Source organism: Dinoponera quadriceps, unplaced genomic scaffold (assembly GCF_001313825.1).
Source record: "Dinoponera quadriceps isolate SergipeBrazil2010 unplaced genomic scaffold, ASM131382v1 scaffold591, whole genome shotgun sequence".
Lineage (NCBI taxonomy): Eukaryota > Metazoa > Arthropoda > Insecta > Hymenoptera > Formicidae > Dinoponera > Dinoponera quadriceps.
The window spans coordinates 364,957-390,062 of NW_014554680.1; the positions used below are offsets into that span (position 1 = coordinate 364,957).

Genomic DNA, 25,106 nt, shown 5'->3' on the forward strand with positions numbered 1-25,106 from the left:
TAAGAGCATACGCCAATCAGATTCACGAATTTTACGAAAGAGAACCGCAAAACCGCTTTCTCTGCCAAAGGCGTGTATTGTGAGTCCACCTTTAGCTTTTCGAACTTTGCTCTGAGTCAGCGCGCGCGCGCGCTCGTCCGCCATAGCGAGTTGCGGCAATCGGCCGCGAGATTGCGCAACGAGTCTTTTTCGCGCGTCATTCTCGCTTCTCCTTTAATTCACGTTCGCTCCGCGACCGCGCCGAACGCCGTGGATGTGACTCCGGAGTGGCGAGGGTGCGACAGGCAGGAGCGTGCCCGAGGAAATTCGCGCGATCTCGTTCGCGCGACGGCTAATCCGCTTTCTCCGTCCACCCTCCTCGGTGAGCAGGCTCGCGCGGACCCGCGCAGTCGAGTGATGCGTCGTCTTGCCGCATCCCGACGGTCGTCCGTAGTCCAGCACCGAGGAGAAGCGCGCGAGACGTCAGTCAGGTTATATCCTGTGCTCGCATGAAAAGTTGCGGGAGGACCCGTATGTGAGCGGTACGCGTGGTGTGTGTGTGTGTGTGTGTGGGTATGCGTGCACGCGCAAGTGCGTTTGTCATTGTCTCGTTGCAAGTATCATGCACCCGGAAGTAGACGAAAGACACAGCTGCGTGTCTGTAGCCTTTGTCAGTCCTATTTCGACGATGCATTCTTAGCAATAGCCTTCTGCTGCATCACGCGTGTCGTGTGTGGCGCGTCGCGCTATTGTGCGCATTGTGCGAATGCGTGTGTGTCAGATGCTGAAGGCAGTGAGACGATTGGCATGATTCGCTCTAATATGCTTGTAACTTTGTCTGCTTGCAGAGGAGAATGGAGGCGGCGAAGGCAGAGGAACGTAGTCGGTGGAATGGCAGCCGTGTGGATGTTGACGGAGGTATGTTGATTTCGTTTTTCCAGGGAATAGGCTACCGGGAAAAAATGATCGCACATGAATCTTGTCCATATATGTCCATGTGTAATCATATATAATTATATGTGTGTCCTACATTTATAAAAGGTATTGTTATGCGAATGCAACTGAAGTAACTGAAGCTTATGTTTATGGCTGTCATGATGTAAACACTCAATTCAATCGAAATGCTTTCTCCGCATTCAACGGTATTTTTATTTCATATGGACATATATAATTATATATGTAGCCACGTAGAGATAAAATTCATATATAAATTACATATGATTATAATTGTACATAATTTTATATGATTATATATAATTTGTTTTCCCGGGCTATGATGAGTATTTTCAATCATATGGGAATCATGGAGGAATTAGTCAAGATTCTTTACTGTGACATGAAACATATGATTCAGGAAACTCAATACCTAAACTGTAACGTTAGTCAGTTATCATAACTAATTGTTGCTTAAAATATCTGTTACAAGTAAATAATTGTTCAATACGTAACATTTGTAGAAGAGAAGAACAACACTGAACAACCTCTGACATATAATTAAAAACATTCAGTAGTTAAACTGCAGTATCTATCAGTTGTTGTAATTATCTAAATAACTGTTTGAAGTATAACTAATTAAGGTATTTTTACATATAAATATTATAAGCAATGCAACATAAAAGAGAAACAATACTGAGCTCTATCGAGCACATATGTTAACAAAAATTTGATATCTAAATTGGAGTATCTGTCACGTGTCACAATTATCTAAATAACTACTTAAAGTACAAGGTATCTGTTAAATGTCATAAATGTGTAATCAAAGTGTCATAAAAGTGTCATAAACATTTGTACAATGTGTAAACTTTCTCTACAGAAGGGAAGAGCGACGTCGATCAACGTCAAGGTGAACGGCCAGACGACTCCAAGACGGAGAGCCGACCTGCGAAGAATACGTGAGTGAAATACATTTTTTTGTTACGAGGAGAAAGTCTATAATTCTACGTCAGTGAGACCGAAAGTCTATAATCCACGTCTGTCCAAATAACAATAGGTCCTAATGGATTTTCCAATTAGCTTCTAACGCGCGCGATTTAGGAACCTTGAATAAACAATCGCCGATAAGTCATGCGGAACTAATCCAAGGTCTTTGGCATTGATTTCAGTGGCATTCATTTCCTGTGTATTGTTGTCGTTTGAAACTTGTCTCATGTAAAATACTTCAGATTTGAATTCGGAATTAGATATGAGTCGATTTTCAGTCGATTCGAATGATATAATTGACGTTATATCTGTAATTACGATTCTCAAATGAAAAGCTCACATCTAATTCTGAATTCAAACCTGAATTCAAATCTCATTTGAGACAAGCGTCGTTTCAAGCGAGCAACTGTTCGTACAGATTTCGATGTCTCTTGTTACGTAAAAATTGTACACATTCGTAACTTGGAATAAATTCGCAAGAGAGAAAAAAGAGAGAGATATTTCATTATTGAGTTATCTTATCTCACACTGTCAGCCGCATCATTTGTAACGTGCCGCAATTTGCACACGCAACATCAGCCACGCTTTTAATGCCTCGACGTGATTGCATTTTAATTGTCGCTCGGGGCGTACGAAAAATTCGTTTGCATTGACTTTGCACGCGCGGGCGAGTTATCGCTCACGCGCTGCTAAATAATTTCTCTGGATAAAGTTCAAGGTTACCTTAAATTACTTTGGTAAACCAAGGCACTATCAGTTGCGAAGTAATCGTTCGGCTGTTCGGTTCTTCGGTGTGCATACACATGCAAATCGTCGAGTTCTCCGTCGCGGAAGTAAAGCGAATGCGAGATTTCGTGATGCTGCATCGGAGAGAAAACTCCGAGCGTTTTCCGCGTCCTCACGACGACCCGTCGCGCTCGGATCGTTAATACGATGATCGTCACCGGTGCCATAATATCGCTGCGTCTCATTAATCTGCATATAAAACGTAACTCCAATTACATACACGATTAAATATATAATGGAGGAGCCGATGAAACGAATATATACATTGTGAATTGCCATTGTTTATCGAATTTATTCTGTACATTTTTACATCGAAATAATCAGTGAAAATCAGCGTGGCAGTCAACGTGTTCAGCCCGTATCAGATTGTGTATTTCAGATTGGGGATTGTGGGTCAGAATAAATTATATAAAATAAGACTCTCAAGATATATGACCGAGGAAAGAGGAGGAAGGCGAACCGATCTCGATGCGAATATATTATTAAAACCAAGGGTAGATAATATGTTTGACGAGTGATAACGCATATATTTTCGCATTATTTTTTGCCGAATATTTTTTCGGACTTACGCGATTAATTAACCTTCCACCATCCTTGTGACTTAAAGATTAAAATTCGACAAAGCAACTAACTTTTATCTTGGCTCGCTTTGTGCCGATTGATCAAGTTCGAGCTCACAATCCTCGATCTTCAATGCCTTCAATGACCCGTTTTCAAGCTGATTTTTTGCAATGAAAGTAAGAAAAATTATTAAATCTACAGAACTAGAGTTTTTGCACGGATATCAGCGAAATCTGATTGAGCGCACATTTCGCAACACGGCTTGCGCGTCGATTTCTAGCTTGTATAATTTTTAATCAAATGAATTATAAAAGTTTTTAGTGTCACTTCAAACACGAATAAATCTAAACACGAATAAATATTCGTGCAAAACCCCAACTCCGTAGCTTTAATAGTTTTTCTTATTTTCTTATTTTAATTCCCAAAAAACGAATGTCCAGATTAGAATACCTTCTTAAATATAAGATCCGATTATGAATACTGACTTTAGTCTGATATGGGTTTTACGGATGAAAGCGCATCGGTGTCGGCTCACCGACACACGTGCTTTTATTCACAGCGCGATCCGAGACCGCAACAAGTTCTCCTTACGCGTCAGGTAATTCGGAGTTTACGGAAACCGGAGTACCGTGTGTCCACTTGCGTCGTCGTTCATTCGCGTTGTCGCGGTGTCGTATTTAATTATAGTCGAGAGTTCTCCGGTTATGAACGACCAGAGAATTTCCCTCTCGTCGGCCTGACACAGCGCGATAACGCGACACTGTTTTACAACAAGGTCGCGAGGATGCTATAGGTCCCTGTCACGGGATGATAATTCGTAAACGGAGCGTATCGATATCGCGTATCGAAATCGGATCGTTCCCTAGATCGTCGTTCCATTCGATTCAATTACGCTCGTGGTGGTATGAAAAGCTAGACGTATTAACAGCTGCTTCTCTTCCCGTCAGTGTTATTATCGTACGCGCGCGCACTTGCGCGGAATTGCGCGTTCCGCAATATCGGCGAGCGATGGAATCCGTTAATAACTCGCGTGAGATGTGCGACGACTCCGTTATGAGACCTTCGCCGAGGTCGTAACGCGTTTCGTGTTCAGAAAAGAGAAAGAAGAAGGGGAGAGAGAGAGAGAAAGAGAGAGAGAGAGAGAGAGAAAGAGAGAAAGAGTGGGGTCGAAAAAATAGTGGAAAAGCGCGCATAGGCAAATCGCTCACACGACGCGAAAAGTGCGAATTCGGAGTTTGTGTGTTTGAACTCGCTCAGAAACTCGAAAGATCGAGCCAATACACATGCGAGCCTTCGAACGACATAAAATGACGCGGAAGTACCGTAACATGTGGAAGTACAACGTATTAATCGACACGCCTGCATTCCGGTAAGTTCCGAAATTCATTTGCGCTTCTTCTACCTGCGTAAGATCCGAGGATTTTTCAGGATTTTCCGCGTTCATAATTAATGCTCGTCTGTTGAATTACGCTACGTGCGCGTCATCGGTCTCCCATAAACATCGTATCGTTGCAACCGGCAAGTTTTCGTTGAATGAGAGTGAGAAAAAAGAGAGAGAGAGGGAGGAAAAAATGAACTTAATACAGAATATCATCGCATAAAATTCTATATATTTCCGTATATTTATATGGGAAAAAGATGTATCAGTAGAATTGGCCAACGGCGCCATAATCGGAGCGAATCTCCTCAATTTAATAGCTATATTGTTGAAACTAAGACATACATTATATATTGTTTTAATAACTTAGTTTAGAAGAAAGAGAAAATAACGCCGATATTGCAACTTGATGATGAGAAAATCACTATTACATGAAATTTTCTATATGTTTCCATGCTTATACGGGAAGAAACTAATACATTATTGTTATAATATATTATTTTTAACAATTCGAGTGTTAGTTTCAATAATATCGTTATCGAATCAAGAAAATTTACTTTAATTATGGCATTACCGACTGCTTCTATCGATACAGTCAATTCAACAAGAAAGTGTGGGTGATAATTTACCAAACAATAATTGATAATGGAGGCGACTGGATCAAATATTAGATAATTGCGCATTACTAAAAATCTTCTATTTTCGTTTAAAAAAAACAACTTGACTTTATCTTTTATTCTTTTCAGATTATCACTCACATTTTCTTGTTGAACAGACATTTTTCTCCTGTGAATACATACAAAAAACGCACTTGCAATCTCTCAATGAAGTCGTTTTGATAAAGCTAATGAATAAGATAATTAATAAGTCAATTGATAAGTTAATCGATGATTATTTCGTACAGCGTTTCGTGTTCAAAGAGTAATTATCGAGGGGCATTACTTCGATTTGTCCAAGCGATTAGCATTAATGCGACCATGTCCAGACGGACTTTCATCCAGAAGTAAATTCTTCGGATAATACGGTCAACGAAATTGAATTGGTCTCGCTGACCATTCTTGTTTTATTAAGCATGAGCACGTTGTCTCGCGATAAACAGCGCCCGCGACAATAAATTACATTCAGTTCTTCGTGGTTTAATAGCCATTAAGCGGGCTCGTGTGTACGAATGCGATGGTGACGATGCAGCTTTGTTATCGAGCCACGTTAGCCGGCGGACATCGAGTCAGTCGAAAAGTTCGGTTCGATTTTTTGAAATGAAATTTGACTTCCACATTGTGAGACACAAGAACAAGAACTGAATTGCGGGTATTGGGCGCGTATCTTTAAATTCCTCTATTCTTGTAGGTACAGTCGGTCACAGGACAGTTGCAGATTTTTTTTACATGTTTCAGAACACAAAAAAATACGACGAAGCGAACCTATGATTTATCTCAATTACGAACATGCTTAGTAGATAATCGAACAGCTGTCAAAATTACATATACATATCTAATTTTGACATGTATATATCTAATTTTGACAGCTGTCTGATTATCTATTGCACATGTTCATCAATTTCGCCGAATCCGATACTTTAATCGATGATATCAAAGATCGCGAGATATCGCGGAATAGTCTTGATTAAGTTCTCGATAAGAAGAGAACTTCTTCTCCGCTTCTAATTAGTCGAGTAATTCTTGGATGTAGTTCTTGCGGATATTACTGAAGATCCTACTTAATGCTTTCGCGGAACCCAGCTCGTTATATATTCGCTCTCAGAAATTATCAGTAAAAATCAAGTCCGCGTTATCAAATGCAGGATTTTAAGAGCTCATGCGATCTTTTTTACAATAAGTGAAATGCTTTCCTCGGTATTACTTCAAAATATACGAGCAATTTCTTATTTCAACATTTCCGAGGACACAAGCAAAATGACTCGACCTCTTTAATTTCCTTCGTTATCTCCCGCTATTTGTGCGAAATTAACGCCTTTAACTTCAAAGTAATTCGTGAATAGAGCTCTGGACTAATGGTATAACTTTGAGTGGAATTGTTCACTGTTTACTCATCCTGATTTTGCATGAATTTTTTCACAAATTGCAGAACGATTGCATAGTTAAATGTGCGAAAAATAAAATCACTGGATTCAAATTGATTAATATTTTGGACTGGGATGCCATAGAGCCATAAACACTGACTCTGTTTCTATTGAAAAGTATCTACATTTTCACCAAATTTCCGCCTTTCCTCCGTCAACTTTCAAGGCGAAAAAATTCAAGTTAGGTGAGAGAATCCCATATTTGGAGGCAGGGATCACGTAATTTCTTCTTAGCATGGAAACGTGAAAAATCTTACATTTTCACAGTTCGAAAAGTTCGGACATGATTGTTGAATTTGCGTGAAACTTTTCATGTTTTCATTCTAAGGAAAAATTGCATAATCGCTGCCCCGAAATATAGAATTCTCTCACCTGGCAACGCAGCGCTCGATTTATTTCGGAAACACCTGATAGAAAGAGACTTTCTAATTCCTCTAAAACACGAAGAAAAATTCATACCAGAATTTCAGGTTACAGAGCTCAGGTTATTAAGTTAAACGTACGATGTTTCCTCTTTGTCTCTCTCTCTCTCTCTCTCTCTCTCTCTTGTACTGCCTCTCTCTTCCTACCTCGCCAAACGGAGACACACGTGAGATATCCTTCAATCTTACCAGGAGGGTCCACCGGCACGATGTGGAGCACGCCTTTCTCTCTCTCGACCGGTCCAAGGGTGGGCCAGGTAGAGTCAAGTCTACCTGATTGCGGCGAGTGTTCACTCTCGCGACGGCTCGCGCTGGTCGAGCACGTGTAATATCTCGCATTGCCGTGCGTACGTTACCCTTGCTTATTTTAGAGGCTCCATCGCGAAGAATCGTCATTTTTATTTGGACACGTGGCGCGACAAATCCAACTGCTGCTGCATTTCATTTGTATTCACGGCCTGAATGGAAAGTGTCTCCTCACGATATCGCGTTATTTGTGCATTCGAGAAGATCCTGAGTGCCACGGCGTTGTTCTCATTGTTGTTGTGATAGTGACGGTGGGTCTGAGGGGACGTCGAAAGTTTCTCGCTTCGTCCTCAGGGCCAAGTTCCCGCCTTGGCCTCGCGGAAGAGCGGCGAAAATTATTTTAGTGAATTATCGCGGTCACACGTGGTTCCGATCGACCGTTTTGCTGCCGTAGTGACGACATTATTGCGAAATTATCGCGATCGAATCATTGACGGGAGATTACATCGAAGCTTCGAGTAGTCGAGAAGACGAAGAAGACGTTTAAACGCGATGCATCGATGAATTCGCGGTTTCTCGGCGGACGAACGTGAGGAGTTATCGCGTGACATCGTGGTGCGTTCAACGTAACATGATGATGCGGAGGTTCAGGGGTCCTTTGGTCCATCGTGTGAAGCTGAGCTATCGCGATTTAGCCAACATTTCGGCAGCGAAAGAGACGATCCATTCGACATCTCGGGAAAATGCAAGGTTGCTCGGGTCAGTATCGTTTTTGCGACGTGCGAACTACCGTTGCCTAACGGGATTTTTTTTATCTCGGCGCAAAATTACCGTGAAAAGTAAGTCAAACGTTGGACTTCTTATATCGCACTCAATGCGACTTTTGTATCGTACGGAAAAGAAAGGGTTCTGTTGCATATCAATCGAATTGGCCAACAGCGCCGTAATTGGAGTAAATCCTCTTTTTCACAGTAAAACATTTTGCGTTAAACTTATCCACTGAAATTTTACATTACTTTAACATATGTTGACAAGTTAAATGTGTTAATATAATATTATATTTGTATACTTTTTAATATATTCCTCACATTAACCCTTAAATGTGTAGTGTTGCAAATTTGCAACATATTTATTTTTCCTCTTTGTCGAGATCAGAGACACATCTAAACATGGAAGACCAAATTCTTCCTTAGAACGAAATATACAATCCAAAAGGCACAAAGGCAATGCTCAACATATGCTTCAGATTTTTTAAAATATTTTTCTCATTTTCTGGGACTACCTATGAACCAAAAAAAAAAATAATTCAGTAATAAAAAAAATTCATGCATTTAAGGGTTGAAGTAACACAAAGTTTTCAGTGAATCGTTTTTAACTTAAAATTTTTTACTGTGTTGATTCAATATTCAGCATTATTGAAATTAATACTTTATATATTGTTCTAATAACTCGAGTCTATTTATTTATATTTATTTACTCGAGTATCTTTACATATTGCTTTAATAACTCGAGTATCTATTTCAATAGTATTTTTATTGAATCAAGATTTACCCCGACTATGGCGCTGTTAGAATGAAAGTTTGGTGGTAATTTAAGTAAGTATAAAAGAACTTAATTTAAAGAAGTAACATAAATAGAAATCAAAAACAAATTAAAAAAAGGTTGTTTTTTTTTGTTTTTTTTTTTAGAAAAAAATCTTAAATTTTTTGTCTTAGAAATTTTTTTTGATTTTGCGATTATGCGAAGTCAAACTGTCTTTTTGGACTTTACAGAAGTTATCTGTGAAAGTTAGATTCGCGTTAAATGCGAAATGAGTCGCGTGGGCCACTTCGTGATCTCGCGTGTAAAATTGCATCCTGTATCCTGTGTGAGACTCGCTCTCATATTCGTGGTACCCGTATCTGCGTATAATAGAGAATGTGCACATGAGAATTTCGCTCGATATCTTCTCGCGAATTACAAGGAATGTTGAGCACGTATCGAAACAACATAATTATCTCGACGTCATCGGCATCATTAGTACTCCTTTTGTGCACACCGTATAGCACGCAATTACACGTACCGTCTGATACGCGCACGCACACATACGTATGAGCGATATGTGCGAGCTCGCCGAACGAAAGTTCCACGAGCAGAAAGCGTGAAGCCCCTTACTGAATTCGCGCAAACTTTCACGCTCAGTCGTTCAAATTTAAATCGACAGTTCCGCGATCTGTATCTCGCGTACTACAGAAGAAGGCAATAATCATTACCACCTAGAATATCTTCGAAACGTAAGAGTGAGAGAAAAATGTATCCAACAGAAATTATATCGATACCAATGGTCGTCGCTTCGAACGTATATAACGTCTGTAAAATGCAAACCTTTTCATTCTTTTCATCTAGTCGTTGATAAACTATTTTCGCTTTCAGGAAAAACTTTACTGCAAGAAATAAAAATCGTGGTTCAACTATCTTCACTCTTTCCTAAGCGATATCGCGCGATACTAGATTGCACCTGTTCGACGAGCGACGCTTTGTTTCACGATGCACACCGGTGCATCGATAATAGTCGTTGGTTCGACGTCGATAATGCTCGATTTATCACGTGTCGTCTCCGTCATCGTATTTAATTTTGAGATTTTGCTGCGATAAAATGTAGCGCGTGTTTAACGATTAAGAGACTTTCTTACTCGCGCATTTGGAAAATCGTGAGTTTTACGACAACGAAATGCGTGGTGTACGTGCGACATTACGACTTGTGAACTTGTCCTTGCCTTTCAAACTTTCACGTGCTGCGCATCGTATAAGCGCTTATCACGCAGAAAGAACCATTATTATTCAATAATGAATATTGATAAAGAAGATAACTAAGTTTTCTGCAATGTCACTGTAATTTGCAGTACTTTGAATAGACTTTGAATAAACTTTCTCTTTTCTTTTTTTTTTTTTCTAGAAAAATTTACATGACGATAGAAAATTATTCACCTCATGAATATGTACAGTGGTATAATCTGTGAGCGGAGAAATTTTATTTTAATTAATTATCTTCAAATGTTAAGTCCAAATATTGCTTAATTGTAATTTAAAATTTTTTACGTATTAGATACGAAACTAAATAAATAACTCTGTGAACACGCACGGTTTGAGCGAATGTTGAAAAATTTCATTTCAAAAATCGATCTTCAAATATCAAATCCGAATTGATTGATTAAACTTAACGTAATTCGTATGGTAGGTGCGAAAGTAAATAAATAAACTGAGAGCACTTCGGCTAACAGGTAGAAACAAATTTTGATTTAGCGCCGATCATAAATCTTCTACGATGAGTTGATCTGAACAAACTTAAGAAAATAATTTGGCCTAATTTTAATAACGTATAAGTGTACACGATATGTCTTATCTCGATCGCGAAAGAGTCATTTCAATTGCAATCGCATGCGTCGTTTCAATCGTAAGATGCATACGCGTACGCGAGCAACGTATGAATCAATACTACCAGGACGGTTGACGTCAATCGACAAAAATCACCCGGCAAGATAGGAATGCGCAAGATAAAGGGCGAGTACTTCGTCGACAATGAAAATTTCGTGGAAATTTTAATGCTAGAGAAAATCAAATGCCAAGAGAAAAATATTTGGTATTCGTAATAATTATAATACCATAACTATAAACCATAGTAAATGAATTATAATTAAGAGGATCATTTTTCTAGTGAGTGTGACTATAGTGTCAATAATAATAACCTTGCACGTACTGTTACTATATTAATATTATTAATAATATTGTTATATATATATTATGGTTAAAACCAAAAAAGTGGTATAGTTGAGACTGAAAATATCTATCAATGTACTTAGATGCTCTTAAGGATAATTTGCGCCTGTTTAAACTGCCTATAGCTTGATAAAAACCTACTTTCACGATACTCGCACTTATTAGCTTCTCTCTTGAACTCTTTAATTCTGCAGATTTGATTTTAATTTTATCGTGAAACATTTATTTTGACGTTAAAACAGTGGAACTTCAATTCACACCGACATAGTCAATGTAGGAGTAAATTATATTGTTAGAATTGGAATTCTGCGAGCCTATTTCGCTGTTTTTACTTCCTACTGTGGAATTAAAAGTTCAGCGTAGAACTCAAATTTCGACTCGGGCGGTAGATGAATTAAGATCAGGTAAAATCCGACCACGATCACAGGTCAGCCAGGGGAACTCGAGGAACTATTCCGCGCGTCATCGAACGCTTCCTCCTACGCCTTTTCCAAGGACGACGGAGGAAGGAATATTGTCGGCACGACACTCATCGACCAGCTCTTATACGATCTCCTCTCTCGGCCGGCGGAAGAAGTGCCGTGGGCAAAAACGTGTCGTGCGCGGGGTGGCTCATCGATCAACGATTACCGCGGTTATCAGTTGCTCCGTGATATCAATTCGGTACGAATAGCGCACGTATTTTTCGACGTCGTGCCCCACTTGAGACCACTTGTTCTTCGAGACATTGTTTTGTTATTGTGGAAAATCGATTCGGTTGCAAAGAAAGGAAAAAATCGTCGCGCGCGGTACAGAGGAAATTCGCGTTTTCCCGCGAAGGAGAGACGGAGAGAGATTCGTTCTCGCAATTCTCCCGTGAACTTCGCCGGATTTTCCGAGTTTCAGCCGAGTGGAAGTTACCACGCGATCTCACACTGCGAATTCGAAGTGTGGATCGAAATCGGACGCGATTCTCACGCTGCGTCATCGCGATCCTTATCGAAACGCGAGGATAGGAAGACCTAGACAATGAACTAGAATTTTCCGCCTCAAGCGTCCCGACACTGCGTGCGCCTCGTTTTCGTATTTGCGAATCGTGAATCTATTATCTGCACTAATTCATGATAATTCGCTCGCTGTGCCGAACAAACTTGCCGGAAGCTTATCGCTTGTAAAAATAATACACGGAGAAAAACACCGACAACGTATCTTCCGCCGAAGTAGCGTGTCTCGCGGAATAGGGAATTTCGGGAGATCTCTGCGCTTCGGCAAATCGTGACTTTTCGACAGTTGTAATTTATTACACATCACCGACGTTATCACCGTCGTCACATTTTTTTTGCCTCGAAGGATAATTTATTGATTTTTCATTTGAATTTCGCCTTGAGCGTTAGTTTAGTCGGCGGCTTATCTAACGTACTCGAAATTGATTGATAAAAGTGCTCAGTCGTTTTGCGAATTCGCAACAGTGTGAGGAAAACGACTTTAAGAACAATGACGAAGAAGGAGGACAAGCAGCCTCTCCTTAACGAAACCTACGACACCATCGATGCCCTTTGGTAAGCTTGCGACAATTGACAGATTGAAATAATTCTGCGACATCGATCGTTCTTCGCGGCTGCCTTTCGGCATGGTGGCTTTGTCGATATATCGCACGGAGAAAAAAGATCGATCAAATGAACGTTTACAATGAACAGACCTAACACGTTTGATTCGTTCATTGTCATGTTAATTCAAGTCAATTCGAGTTAATTAATTCTTCCTTTCCTCGAGTTGCTCGATAATTTCATGAAGGTTTTTGTGAAAAATTCAAAGCCGATACTTTCACAATAGACATAGTTTTATCCACTAATGTATTAACCTTTTTTTTTCAATGACAAAAGATCATTGGAAAAAAAAACGAAAAAATAAAATTACACCTAACTATGGAAACATCGACTTCGAATTCTTCGCGAAAATACCTGCGAACTTATTGAACACGATCCGGTATATCCGCTCGTAATGATAATTATCGTGATTTCCGTTAACTTCGCGATACTTCGTATCTACGATATCTAGTATACTCTTCGTTCTTCAAACGATCCCACCCATGTCTTTCGCGTGAAATCTGCGCTAACCAAGTGAAGCCCAGCAGGTCGATTTCGCGAGCGTTTATCTCGCGTGCGCGCGCGGAGACCTAAATTGATATGGGTACGCGATTTAATGAGACGATAAACCAATTAATTTCGTACCGGACGAGTTTCAGTTCGTCTGCAGTCTATAGCAGAAAGTCTCTCGTTGAAGCACTCGCGTGAATCCGCTTCCGCGGTCGACATACCGTCGTCGTTATCGGCGAACCGCGGGAGATAATGGGGCGCGTATTTTTTGCGAAACCAGCGATAACCGATTGGCGTATGATCGTCGGTGTATTGTATAATACGACGATGCATCGGTGAACGTTAACACATTGCCAAACGCGCGCGAGTTGTATGGAAAAAATTAGTATCGATCAAGACTCATATTTTCACATGTATAAATAAGAATATTTAATCTTATATGAAGATAAAACTTGCTTCCACATGCATGTGAAGACATTTTATATATTATAATCCCATTAAAGATGCCATATTCTTGTTATTGAAGAATAATTTTCACGAATGGAGGAAAAGTGTTGGATAGAAAAACTGATATCTTCAAATTAAGAATTGTAACAGTTTTAGAATTGTTTATTTGGGAACAAAACCACTCTCGAAATTTCTTGGAGTGAAATCTTAGCAAAAAGGCAGAGCGACCACCGAGTCACTCGAATTCGAGTGACTTTTCATTCGTATGGTGAATTCTTCGCTCTGAATTCTTCTTTCGATCTCGTTGAATTATATAGGGTGAGGCAATAATTATTACTATCTTGGATATTAGAGAAACAAAAATATTTTATTAATGACTAAATGAAAATGAAGAGAAGTTTGCACTTAGAGGTGTTTAAAGTGATTACTATTGATATCAATGCGATTTTTGATAAATGAATTTATCTCCTACATTCTCATATTTTGAAGATACTCAATAAGGTAATGGTTATTGTCTCATCCTATATATAACCCTATATATAAACTGTACAGTAAGTTGAAAAATCTATCATGTGTTTTGGCGCAGCTTAAGTTATTTTTCTACACGTAATATCATATATATTTAAAATTTCTCGGGAACAAAAACGCCATTATCGTGACGATTTACTTCTTAGCAACGTGATTCTTCGAGTATCTCGGGCGTTAGAATCAGAACATGCGAGATATCGGGTCAGTCAAAAAGATCGGTTCGATTTTCAATCACTTAATCGTTCCCATCGGCTGCAATAGAGTAAAATTTGCCTAAAAAATCGAGCCGAACTTCTCGAGTAATCCAATGTATTAGGGACCAAAGGAAATGACGTGGTTTGAATATGAATGTCTCATTCTTAGCTCCGTGCGGGTAGCAAAGTCGATGTCGCAATGCGTGCTATTGTCCAACTTGAATTGCGAATCTTCGAATAAATTCATGGTAGTAATAGTAGTGGGGTAACAGCAATAGATACAAAGATAACAGATAGATACAAAGAGAAAAGCAGTTCCGCAACAGTCTTGCAACCGCACCTATTCTTCCTTGTCAAAGCCGGAACTCGGAGCCGAGCGCAGCTTCGTCGAGGGAACTATCGATATTTTGCACGTAAAACCACCTACGTACGTCTGAATATTCCGTAAAAAAACATTTTTCCAGGGAAGGCAACGATGACACCGATAACGAAGTCGTCGAGTCCCAAGCGGGACAGCTCGCGGAGACGAGCACGGTGAAGATCGACATCGAGGGCATGACATGCCAGAGTTGCGTGAGAAATATCGAGGGGATGATCAGCGCTCGACCCGACGTCGTCAACATCAGGGTGGTCTTGGCGGAGAAGGCTGGCTACATCGAGTACAAAACGCGCGAGACCACGCCGCAGGATCTGGCAGAGGCTATCGAAGACATGGGATTCACCGCTAGTCTACCGGCGTCCGACAACGCTAGGAACGAAGCCAAAGACATCTCCGCACTGCCTGCCATCGGTATCTGCAGCATACACGTGGATGGGATGACCTGCTCGTCGTGTGTGAAGAATATCACCGGTACGTGGGAGGAGTGCACTCGAAAGGAGTGTAATCGAAATAAACAGGAAATACTCAATATTTTAACTGTCACTGCAATTGTGTATCTGTTTCCTACATTCTGTCTTATCTTTCGTACATCTTAGATACTTTTTTATCTCACAGGTATCCCAAATTATCTTATCCTTTCGAAATCTTCGATTTTTTATCTTTCTTAGATCTCCTTAAATGCTACCTTATCTTCCATAGATTTTGTTTTGTTTCTTCTCTTCCTTAGATCTTGAATTCTATCCTATCTCTCTTAAATTCTTCCTTATTTTTCTTAGATTTTCTCTTCCTTTGCGAGGAGTATCTGCAGTATTCAAGATTGTGGTTGAGAGTTTATCTCGCGAATTAGATGGGGAGCGAAGTCGTTATCCATACCGTAACTTTAAATACCGTGTGACTCGTGTGTATCAGCTTGGCAGTCAAAGCGTCAAATATCTAACAGATAGACAATCCTAAAGGCCGTGCATCTCCTATTGCAGGTGTTCTGTCCGAAAAACCCGGCATAAAGGTCGTGGATGTCAGCCTGGAAGGTAAAGAGGCCAAAGTTTCTTACAGCAGCGGTGACGTAACGGCCGATCAGATAGCAACATATATAGAAGACATGGGTTTCACCGCGTACGTGAAGGAAGTCAACAGCAAAATTTTTCGAGCGCCACCGATCTTGGTTGTTAACAACAACCAGAAGAAGGTGGAACTGTCGGTGCAAATGAACGGTGCCGGTGATGTGAAGGGACAATTATCAAAGTGTTTCCTGCATATTACCGTACGTTGTGTTCCGCTCGCTCTTTGAAAGCGAGTCTCACGGATTGCTCGTGTAACAAGGCCGTTACTTTCACAGGGTATGACTTGCGCGTCCTGCGTCGCCGCGATAGAGAAACACTGCAAGAAGTTATACGGGGTAAACAACATACTGGTGGCGCTGATGGCTGCCAAGGCGGAAGTCACGTACGATCCCGACAAAATACGAGCGGTGGACATTGCTTCCAGTATATCGGAATTAGGTTTCCCCACTACTCTGATAGAGGAGTCCGGGACCGGGGAAGGAGAAGTCGAATTGAAGGTAAAGCGACCGGGGATTTATTTTAGATCGGTTTCGGAGATTTCATATATCAGCAGATTAAACTCCGAGCTTTGTTTTCCGTCTTTTGAAAAGAGATCACGTCTGCGAAGTGACGCGATTTTCACAACAAAAGAAGATAAAAGAAATACGAAATATTATTTCATTCGCTTAAAATTTCACTTCCTTTCATTTGAATTTTATTTTTGAATTTCACTCCTTCAATTTATTTTAAATTATGGAAAGCGAGAAACATACGGCGCTGCTTTGCGAAGGGGACATCGCGCGTTCTTGGTTATTAATTAATTTCAGATCCTGGGGATGACGTGTGCGTCTTGCGTCAATAAGATAGAATCGACCGTGAGGAAATTGCCCGGTGTACGAATGGCGGTGGTGGCTTTGGCGACGCAGCGGGGGAAGTTCAAGTACGACACGGAGAAGACCGGTGTGAGGGACATAGTCGAAAGTATTAATAAATTAGGTTTCACGGCCAGTCTGTTCAGCAATCGGGACAAAGAGAATAGGGATTACCTGGATCAAAAGTGAGTCTCGCCTTTGTGAAATTACTTTACCCAATCGCGGCCGCCGAGGCTTTCCTAATGACTCGCTTCTCCACAGGGAAGAGATAAGCAAATGGCGAACGGCGTTCTTGGTGTCTCTAATCTTCGGAGTCCCCTGCATGATAGCGATGATATATTTCATGGTGGTCATGTCCGTCGAGCACAAGACGCACCAAGAGATGTGTTGCATAGTACCTGGTCTCTCTTGGGAGAATCTATTGCTGTTCATATTTTCCACGCCGGTGCAGGTATGCGCGTGATGACGCGATCTCGCTTATGCTTGTCGTGCAAGAAGTTCGAGTTGATCGTTTTTTTCACTCCTTATGTACAGTTCTTCGGCGGCTGGCACTTCTACGTGCAAGCCTACAAGGCTCTCAAGCACGGTACGACTAACATGGACGTTCTGATCTCAATGACCACCACGATTTCGTACCTTTACTCCATCGCCGTCCTCGTCGCCGCTTTGGTAATGCAACAAAACGTCAGTCCGCTAACGTTCTTCGACACCCCGCCGATGCTCTTGGTGTTCATCAGTTTGGGAAGATGGCTCGAACACGTGGCGAAGGTATCATCTGTTGCACAACGATTGTTAATTTCATCTTCATTTGTGAAACTTCTCGCGAAAAACGCGGCTCTAAACCGGAAGCCAAATCCAGCCTTACATGTATCAAATTTAATTAATTAATCACAGGCTCTTCTTTCTAAACTTCGATTGGGTATCTTCTTAGACTGTTTTTCATTTGTAACACAGACTGAAGAATGCGTTGTTCACATCTTTTTCGCGTCACTTGTTTTCTGGTGGAACAGTCAAGAGCCAACTTAAAACACTAAATGTACTCGTTAACTTTGACGTGTAAATAATTTTTTGCTTTGTGACACCACTAACGAGGATCCGAGGCCGAAATGTTTAGTTTTACGTATTGATGATTAAACATTTTAATCCGGACTATTGGATTTATTTGTAGACTTAATTTATATTTAATATAATTGCACCGAGTAAACCGCAGAAACCGTATAAACTCAAAAGTTCTTGTAGGTCCTTTTTTCTAAATTAATTAATTAATATATTTATCTTAAAATGCGCGGGTTAATCTTTTTAACAATAAAACAAGAATATAATAAGAAAATACATATAATTACAAGAATATATAAAAATAATGTGTCATAATGTGTATAAAAATATATAGAAAAAAAAATATATATATATACACAAATTTAATCTTTCGTGAGAAGACGCACGATAAAGTTTCTCGCGAATACCAGAAGGATGCATTTTCCTCCGTTTCAGGGCAAAACGTCCGAGGCTCTCTCGAAGCTGCTGTCTTTGAAGGCCACGGACGCGGTGCTGGTCTCGCTCGGGCCCAACAACGAAATTCTCACCGAGCGTTTGATCGGCGTTGACCTGGTGCAGCGCGGCGATGTGCTGAAGGTAGTTCAGGGCGCGAAGGTGCCGGTCGACGGGCGCGTTCTGTCCGGTCAGTCGACCTGCGACGAGAGCCTGATCACGGGCGAGAGCATGCCGGTACTGAAGAAAAAGGACTCGATGGTGATCGGCGGTTCGATCAACCAGAACGGCCCGTTGCTGATCACCGCGACGCACACGGGCGAGCACACGACCCTGGCGCAGATCGTGCGGCTGGTGGAGGAGGCTCAGACGAACAAGGCGCCCATCCAGCACCTGGCCGACAAGATCGCCGGCTACTTCATACCCATGGTCATCGTGGTGTCCGTGGTGACGCTGATAATCTGGATCGTCGTCGGCTACGTGAACATCGAGAAGCTGCCGATATCGCACGACGATCAGATCGATAAACACGGCATAAACCGCGAAGAGATCATCTTCCAGTACGCCTTCCGCAGCGCGTTGGCGGTGCTCGCGATCGCCTGCCCCTGTGCGCTCGGCCTGGCGACGCCGACCGCGGTTATGGTCGGTACCGGGGTGGGCGCGACCAACGGCATCTTGATCAAAGGCGCGGAGCCGTTGGAGAACGCGCACAAGGTGAAATGTATCGTCTTTGACAAGACGGGCACGCTGACGAACGGTGTGCCCGTCGTCACCAGGGTCGCGTTGTTCGTCAGCGAGAGGGTCCACCCCCTGGTGAGACTGCTGCTCATCATCGGCACGGCGGAGGTCAATAGCGAGCATCCCATCGCGTCGGGTGAGTGTGATCTTGTAGGTGCGAGATCCTGATGCATCGTCCGATTTGCCTTCCAGATTGCAGCCGTGTTGTTCTTTATGGATTTATTTCTAACGTTTCGTGAACACGTTTCAGACACAGAGAGGGGGGAAGGGAGAGAATGTGATAACGAGTAATTATTCAGTTTCTCCTCCCTTTTCCGATGAATTAAACTGAGATGTACATAAAGCGTTAGAAACAAGTGCACAAAAGATGCATCCCTCCACGCCGGGAAAGCTCCAAATGTTGAATGTTAATAGATATTAATTAGTGATGCGCTGGACTTAGTTTCCGAATTGGTATCGTATTTTTCACTTCACCAGAAAAAAAGAAGCAGCCCGATACTGATAAATTACCAGGTTGCAATTATCAGGTTACTTTCTCTCCGACGAAGCGAACTTATTCTTAGCAATGTTCACGAAACGTCGGAAACCCGGCTTCAACTAGAGAACCAAACCCAGTGTGTTTTTTATACCGCGAAAGCTTCGTGCGTTATTTTGGGATTTCTAATTTTGCAGCGATCGTGCGTTACGTGAAGGACACGATCGGGTCGGAAACTACCGGGCAGTGCACGAATTTCCAGGCGGTCGCCGGCTGCGGTCTCAAGTGCAGGGTGTCCCATCTGAACGCCGCGCTGAACGTCGCGCTGTCCGACGCGCTGAAATCCGATAAGCTGATCAACTATGCGAATCAGACGAACACGGAGCTGACTGGCACGTACAATCTCAACAACGTGCCCATCGACAACGTGCCGATCGCTGCCTCGTCGCAGGAGATACAGAACTTAGATCTGCAATTACTGTTAAGTCCGGATTCCCAAGGCGACCGTAACATCGACGACGTCTACGAGGTCTGCATCGGCAACAGAGAGTGGATGCGTAGAAACGCGATCACCATCCCGCAGGAGGTCGAGGCGAGGATGGCCAGCGAAGAGGATCTGGGCCACACCGCCGTTTTAGCCGCGGTGAACAATGTCCTGGTGGCGATGATCAGCGTCGCTGACACCGTGAAGCCGGAGGCACACCTCGCGGTCTACACCTTGAAGAAGATGGGCTTGGAAGTGATCCTGCTGACAGGCGACAACAAGAAGACCGCGGCTTCGATTGCCAGGCAGGTACGGACGAGATCTCATAATTATTATCAGCATCGTGCGGTTCGCATCATCGTTTGTTTAATTCGCCCCGCTTCCTGAATAGGTCGGCATCAGCCGAGTGTTCGCGGAGGTATTACCGTCGCACAAGGTGGCGAAGATTCAGAGACTGCAGGATCAAGGTCTGAGGGTCGCTATGGTGGGAGACGGTGTCAACGACAGTCCCGCTCTCGCACAGTCGGACGTCGGGATCGCCATCTCGTCCGGCACCGACGTCGCCGTGGAGGCCGCCGACGTGGTCCTGATGCGTGTATGTTTTCACAAAGGCATCTTGCAGTTAGCACGAAGGCTTTTGCACACGAATTGCCGTAATCGTGAATATGAGACGTAAATTTAGATTAAAGAAGAAACAGCGATATTGCTTTAGGTTTGCCTTCTTTCGAGGAAGTTGCAAGTGACCATGTGACTAGGATTTCAGCCAATCTGGCTATCGATTATGTAATTTTTTCCTAAGGCGAAAACGTGAAAAATGAAAATTCCAAGTGTTCCCGAAGAAAAGTGGAAGATTTAATTTAATTCGAATTTCTAAATTTGGAAAATTTAGATGTCGAATTTAAATTTAATTTAGAAAATTTCAGAATTAGAATTAAACTAAAAAATTCAAATTGGAAATTACACTTTTCACGAATTCATGCTAGAGAAGATTCATGATCGACTTCCAGGGTTGAAGTGTCAATTTTCTAATTTGAAAACACTTTGGAATTTTCCAAAGACGTTTCCTGTGGCTTCTCTCTATGTCTATATTTATGGTTATAGCAGTTCGTGTTCAGAAATCTTAAGCGGCGTGTTTCATACGTATCGTTGCACGTCGTATCTTCTTGCAGAACGATCTACTGGACGTGATCGCGTGTCTAGACTTGTCGCGGAAAACGGTCCGCAGGATACGGTTGAATTTCTTATTCGCTAGTATCTACAATCTCCTGGGTATTCCCATAGCCGCCGGAATATTCAGCTCCTTCGGCTTCTTTCTGGAACCGTGGATGTCCTCAGCCGCCATGGCTTTAAGTTCAGTGTCGGTGGTAGGAAGTTCTTTGTTGTTGAAATTGTAAGTACATTCTTTCTCTTTCACCGCAGCGTTAATCAAGCTTTGTCATTATTTGTTCTTGCCTGTTTCTTGCGACTAATTCGCCTGTGATACCTGAGACCTTCGCTATGTGAAGAAATGCTGAAAATTAATTCAACACGTTGCCAACCGCGCGAGTTGCGCCTTACCAGGTTTTAAAAGCCACTTCGGAAACACGTAGTAACATATCGTGATTCGAATTTTCATCAATCTTGCGATATAGGAATCAATATGATAAAATGTAAAAATAAAAATAATAATTCTCTTCTGGAATAGAATTTCAAAGTTTAAGCTGATCGATCGATCAACAATCACAGAGAAGAAAAGGTGATCCACCCGATCGATTAACAATGTGTTAACCCTTCGTTGGCACCCTTATTTTTTGCTGTTTAATTTGGCACAGGATCTACGAGACCCAGTAACTTTTTCACATGCTATTACTTAAATATCTATAAATGTGCTTATTCAATGTACAGATATTATAGTTTCAAGTGTACAAAAGGCAAATTTGACAAATTTGGCGCAATGATTATTTTTAAAATAGATAATTTAAGAGAGAAAGTGGTGCGAGATAAAGATAGAAAGTAAATTTTTTCACGTTTTAGAAGAAAAGAATGAAGTGTTTACACGGGCAACAATTTAAGATTAAACAACTATAGGACTTTAATTTTCGGCTCGAAACAATTCGACCTATGGATGTCAAATTAGAATTCAATATTAAAAACATTAATTAAGAGAAATAATTAAAAGCATTAACTAGAGTAGACACTTAGAATTAATTAGAATTAATTAGAATAAAAATATTAGTATAAATCTTAGTAATAAAGTAACAGACTTGGTTTTGATGCGTCTCGATTCGTTATGCGCAGCTATCGTAAGCCGACTAAAGTCACCCTGGAGACCTCGGAATATCTAACAGCTATGCACGCCCATTCCACGGCGCGGATGATCGACATGGACGCGATATCTCTCCATCGTGGACTGGATGACTCGGTCGTGCCGGTCATGCACAGGTCGACCTCCACGTTATCCAGGTATGCGCGCACGGGTGTGATGCTTGCCGACTCGCAGGACTGCAATAACTCTGTTGCCTGATGTTGCGTAGAACAAATCTATCTACCTACTTTAATATGGAGAGAGAGAACTTTTCAGTCACTTCTATTGGGTGTACTAATATTTTCGGGGCGCATTTCCGGTGCGTTAACGCTGTTCGCGAGATCGTCCGCGAGACGATTTCGTGCGATTTACTGATTCTCCTTTCGTTCTTCCACTTGTAGATTAAACTCGTACTGTTGAGCTTATATTTTGCACGTGAGAGAATACAGGTGTGTTCCTTGGTTGTACTGGGTTGTACCTTCTTCCTTTAGAATGAAATGAATATGCAGAGTGAGGCGATATAGTTGTTACCACTTTGTGTATCTTCGAAATGTGGGAGTAGGAGAGCAATTCGTCAACAGAATTTGCAGAATTTATCAACGGAAATTGTACATTGATATTAACGATCATCGCTTCGAACACTTTCTGTAACTGTGAACTTTTTTTATTAGTCGTTAGTAAAATATTTTTCTTTCTAAAAGATATACTCAAAAGGTAGTAATAATTGCTGCCCCACTCTGTATAAGGGAAAAGGAACAATGTGTGTGTTCCAATGCATCTGAAAAGAACAGGCTTACGTTTCTTAACGTGCGATTGGGAGAAGTTTGATCGGAAAGCGTTAACGCAGTCGATCGTTACGACCGATTTACCTCTATTAACGCAATATAACGCTCTATTATTTGTACAAATAATACCTGAGGCGTGACTAACTAACCAATGGGAATCAAGCGTAACTAACCCTAAGAGAAGAAATTGTATTTAAGATACTTAATATATTAAATATGCATCATTGAATTGTTCATGACTTTTTCATCACACATATTTTCGTGACGAGCGAATCAGTCTTTTTTTTGTATATTTCATGTACATTCCGTTCATATTGAATATTTTATATTCAATTTTTATATCCGAACGTGTGTTCCTTGAAAAGTACGTGTGGCGACAAACAGGCTGTGAGAAATTCCTCGCACGCGTATTAAATTATTTTCATAGTAATCGATTGTTAAAGTTGACCGATGCTACATCATTGTCTTTTATCGTTCACAGTTCTTTCTCTTGCGGTACCGCGAAACTTTCGTTTGTTATTCGACGAAAATTAGTTTGTTATTTAAAAACAGAACATAAGACTGAGAAAAGCATTGTACGATCAAAGGGTATCATTGAACTTAGAGAATATCTTCTACCGTGTGTAAATATCGTACATTGTACAATGAACGTGTGAAAAATACATGTGAAAGAACGTGTGAATCGTATGAAGAACAGGAACTGTTCTGCAATATTTCACCAACGTTTCGCAGGTTGTCGATTGTATTGTATCATAGACCTCGAGATTCTACAATATTATGTAAATAAAATAAATGTTCGTATATTCTCTAAGAATTATATCATCGTTAACTTAACTATCCATTTATGTTTTCTTTTTGTTACTAATATCTTCGCAATCGCTCTTCGCTTGTATATCTCTCACCGTACCTCCTGTTTAAGATCACGTAGCTTTTTCATCATGAAACCTAACGAATAAATAACAGGCCTATCACCTATGGAAAAATCTGAAATTCTCGGGAAATTTGTTTATGCCTGGAAAAATCCGAGAATTCTCGTGAACTTCTTTCTCGGGTTTAAGTAGACCATCCTGAACGATCTGCTGGATATGGGAAAAAACATTTGTCAGAAACACAAAGTCGGTAATGTATTGTTCCTCATGCATATGCGGCTCGCGAAGAGTGGCAGTTTACTATACCTAACACATTTAACTAGTGCAACTCATTTTGTTTCATAGTTTTATAGTATGATTGATATCTTTGTAGTAATACCTGCGATCGGATCTAACAATGAGTAATTTAGCTTAAATCGCTTCGAATTATTATATTCAGCTAACACATTGCACGTGCGACATCGATGACATTACTTCACACGATGCTCGTTAATCAAACCTCTCTCTGGCATCGCGAAATCTATTTACAGAATATTCGGGAAGTCAAAGCTCGATGTAGAGGGGCATCTTCTCGGCGAGGAGGTAGATGAGATCGATTTGGCTGTCGATTTTTCGAGATATCGCAAAAACGCGAAGGACCCGATGGACATTACTCCCGTGTAATTGACTCGCTGCGAGAGAAAATACACTTCCGACGAGCATTTTTTTTCTCTCTCTCTTCTGTTAACTCGACGCTTCGTTAAACCATTAAAAAGAACATTATTTTTAGTATTGCGTTTCTCTCATCACGGGGCGCGTTAACAGAAAAAACCATGTAAATAGTCTCATCGCTGTCTGAAATAATATTCTTTTACGAAATACTTGTGTATAGGTGTGCGTGTATGTATATATATATAGTCTTATCGAACGATACGCGTGTTTTCTCGCATATACTCTGCCAAATTAATGAAAAAAAAGTACGTTTTATCGAAAGTAGTGCCAGCAAATTCGCACGAGAGCACGTCGCTTCGCGCGTCTCCCCGAGCGATTATCTCGCGTCCGTAATCGGCCCGTGTAATTTCAAACGCGAATTGCGTGTATCGGTAATTTAGCTGTAAACTTATCGATGTAACAGGGTAACAGTACTTTTTCTCTCCTTTTTTTTTACCGCCGTCGATAGTTTCATTGACAAATACAGGTCTCCTCTATGCACGTTACATGCAGATGTACTTAATTTGAGCACCGGACGAGAGAAGGATGTACATTTTTATCATGTTTGAAATATAATATAAATAAATTCCTAAGTTATGCGCTTCCCGTGTATGATGTAGTATATTTATT

The 25,106-nt window shown here is 41.2% G+C and overlaps 1 protein-coding gene across 4 annotated transcripts; it reads left to right on the forward strand.

Annotated features, from left to right (window-relative positions):
- Positions 1–198: 198 nt before the first annotated feature.
- LOC106740815 (copper-transporting ATPase 1) lies at positions 199–25,088 on the forward strand. 4 transcript variants are annotated; one of them, XM_014612227.1, is made up of 15 exons: positions 199–470; positions 828–897; positions 1,793–1,871; positions 14,837–15,222; positions 15,729–16,012; positions 16,088–16,309; positions 16,619–16,848; positions 16,925–17,114; positions 17,198–17,431; positions 18,155–19,025; positions 19,562–20,157; positions 20,240–20,443; positions 21,018–21,238; positions 22,126–22,290; positions 24,317–24,449. In XM_014612227.1, exons 2-15 carry the CDS (start codon positions 834–836, stop codon positions 24,447–24,449), a joined length of 3,879 nt encoding a protein of 1,292 aa, XP_014467713.1. In that variant the 5' UTR covers positions 199–470; positions 828–833. The 4 variants fall into 4 exon arrangements, with proteins under 4 accessions (XP_014467713.1, XP_014467716.1, XP_014467715.1 ...); XM_014612230.1 differs by having other exon boundaries at positions 200–521; positions 24,317–25,088; XM_014612229.1 differs by lacking the exon at positions 199–470 and adding an exon at positions 574–592.
- The last annotated feature ends 18 nt before the right edge of the window (positions 25,089–25,106 follow it).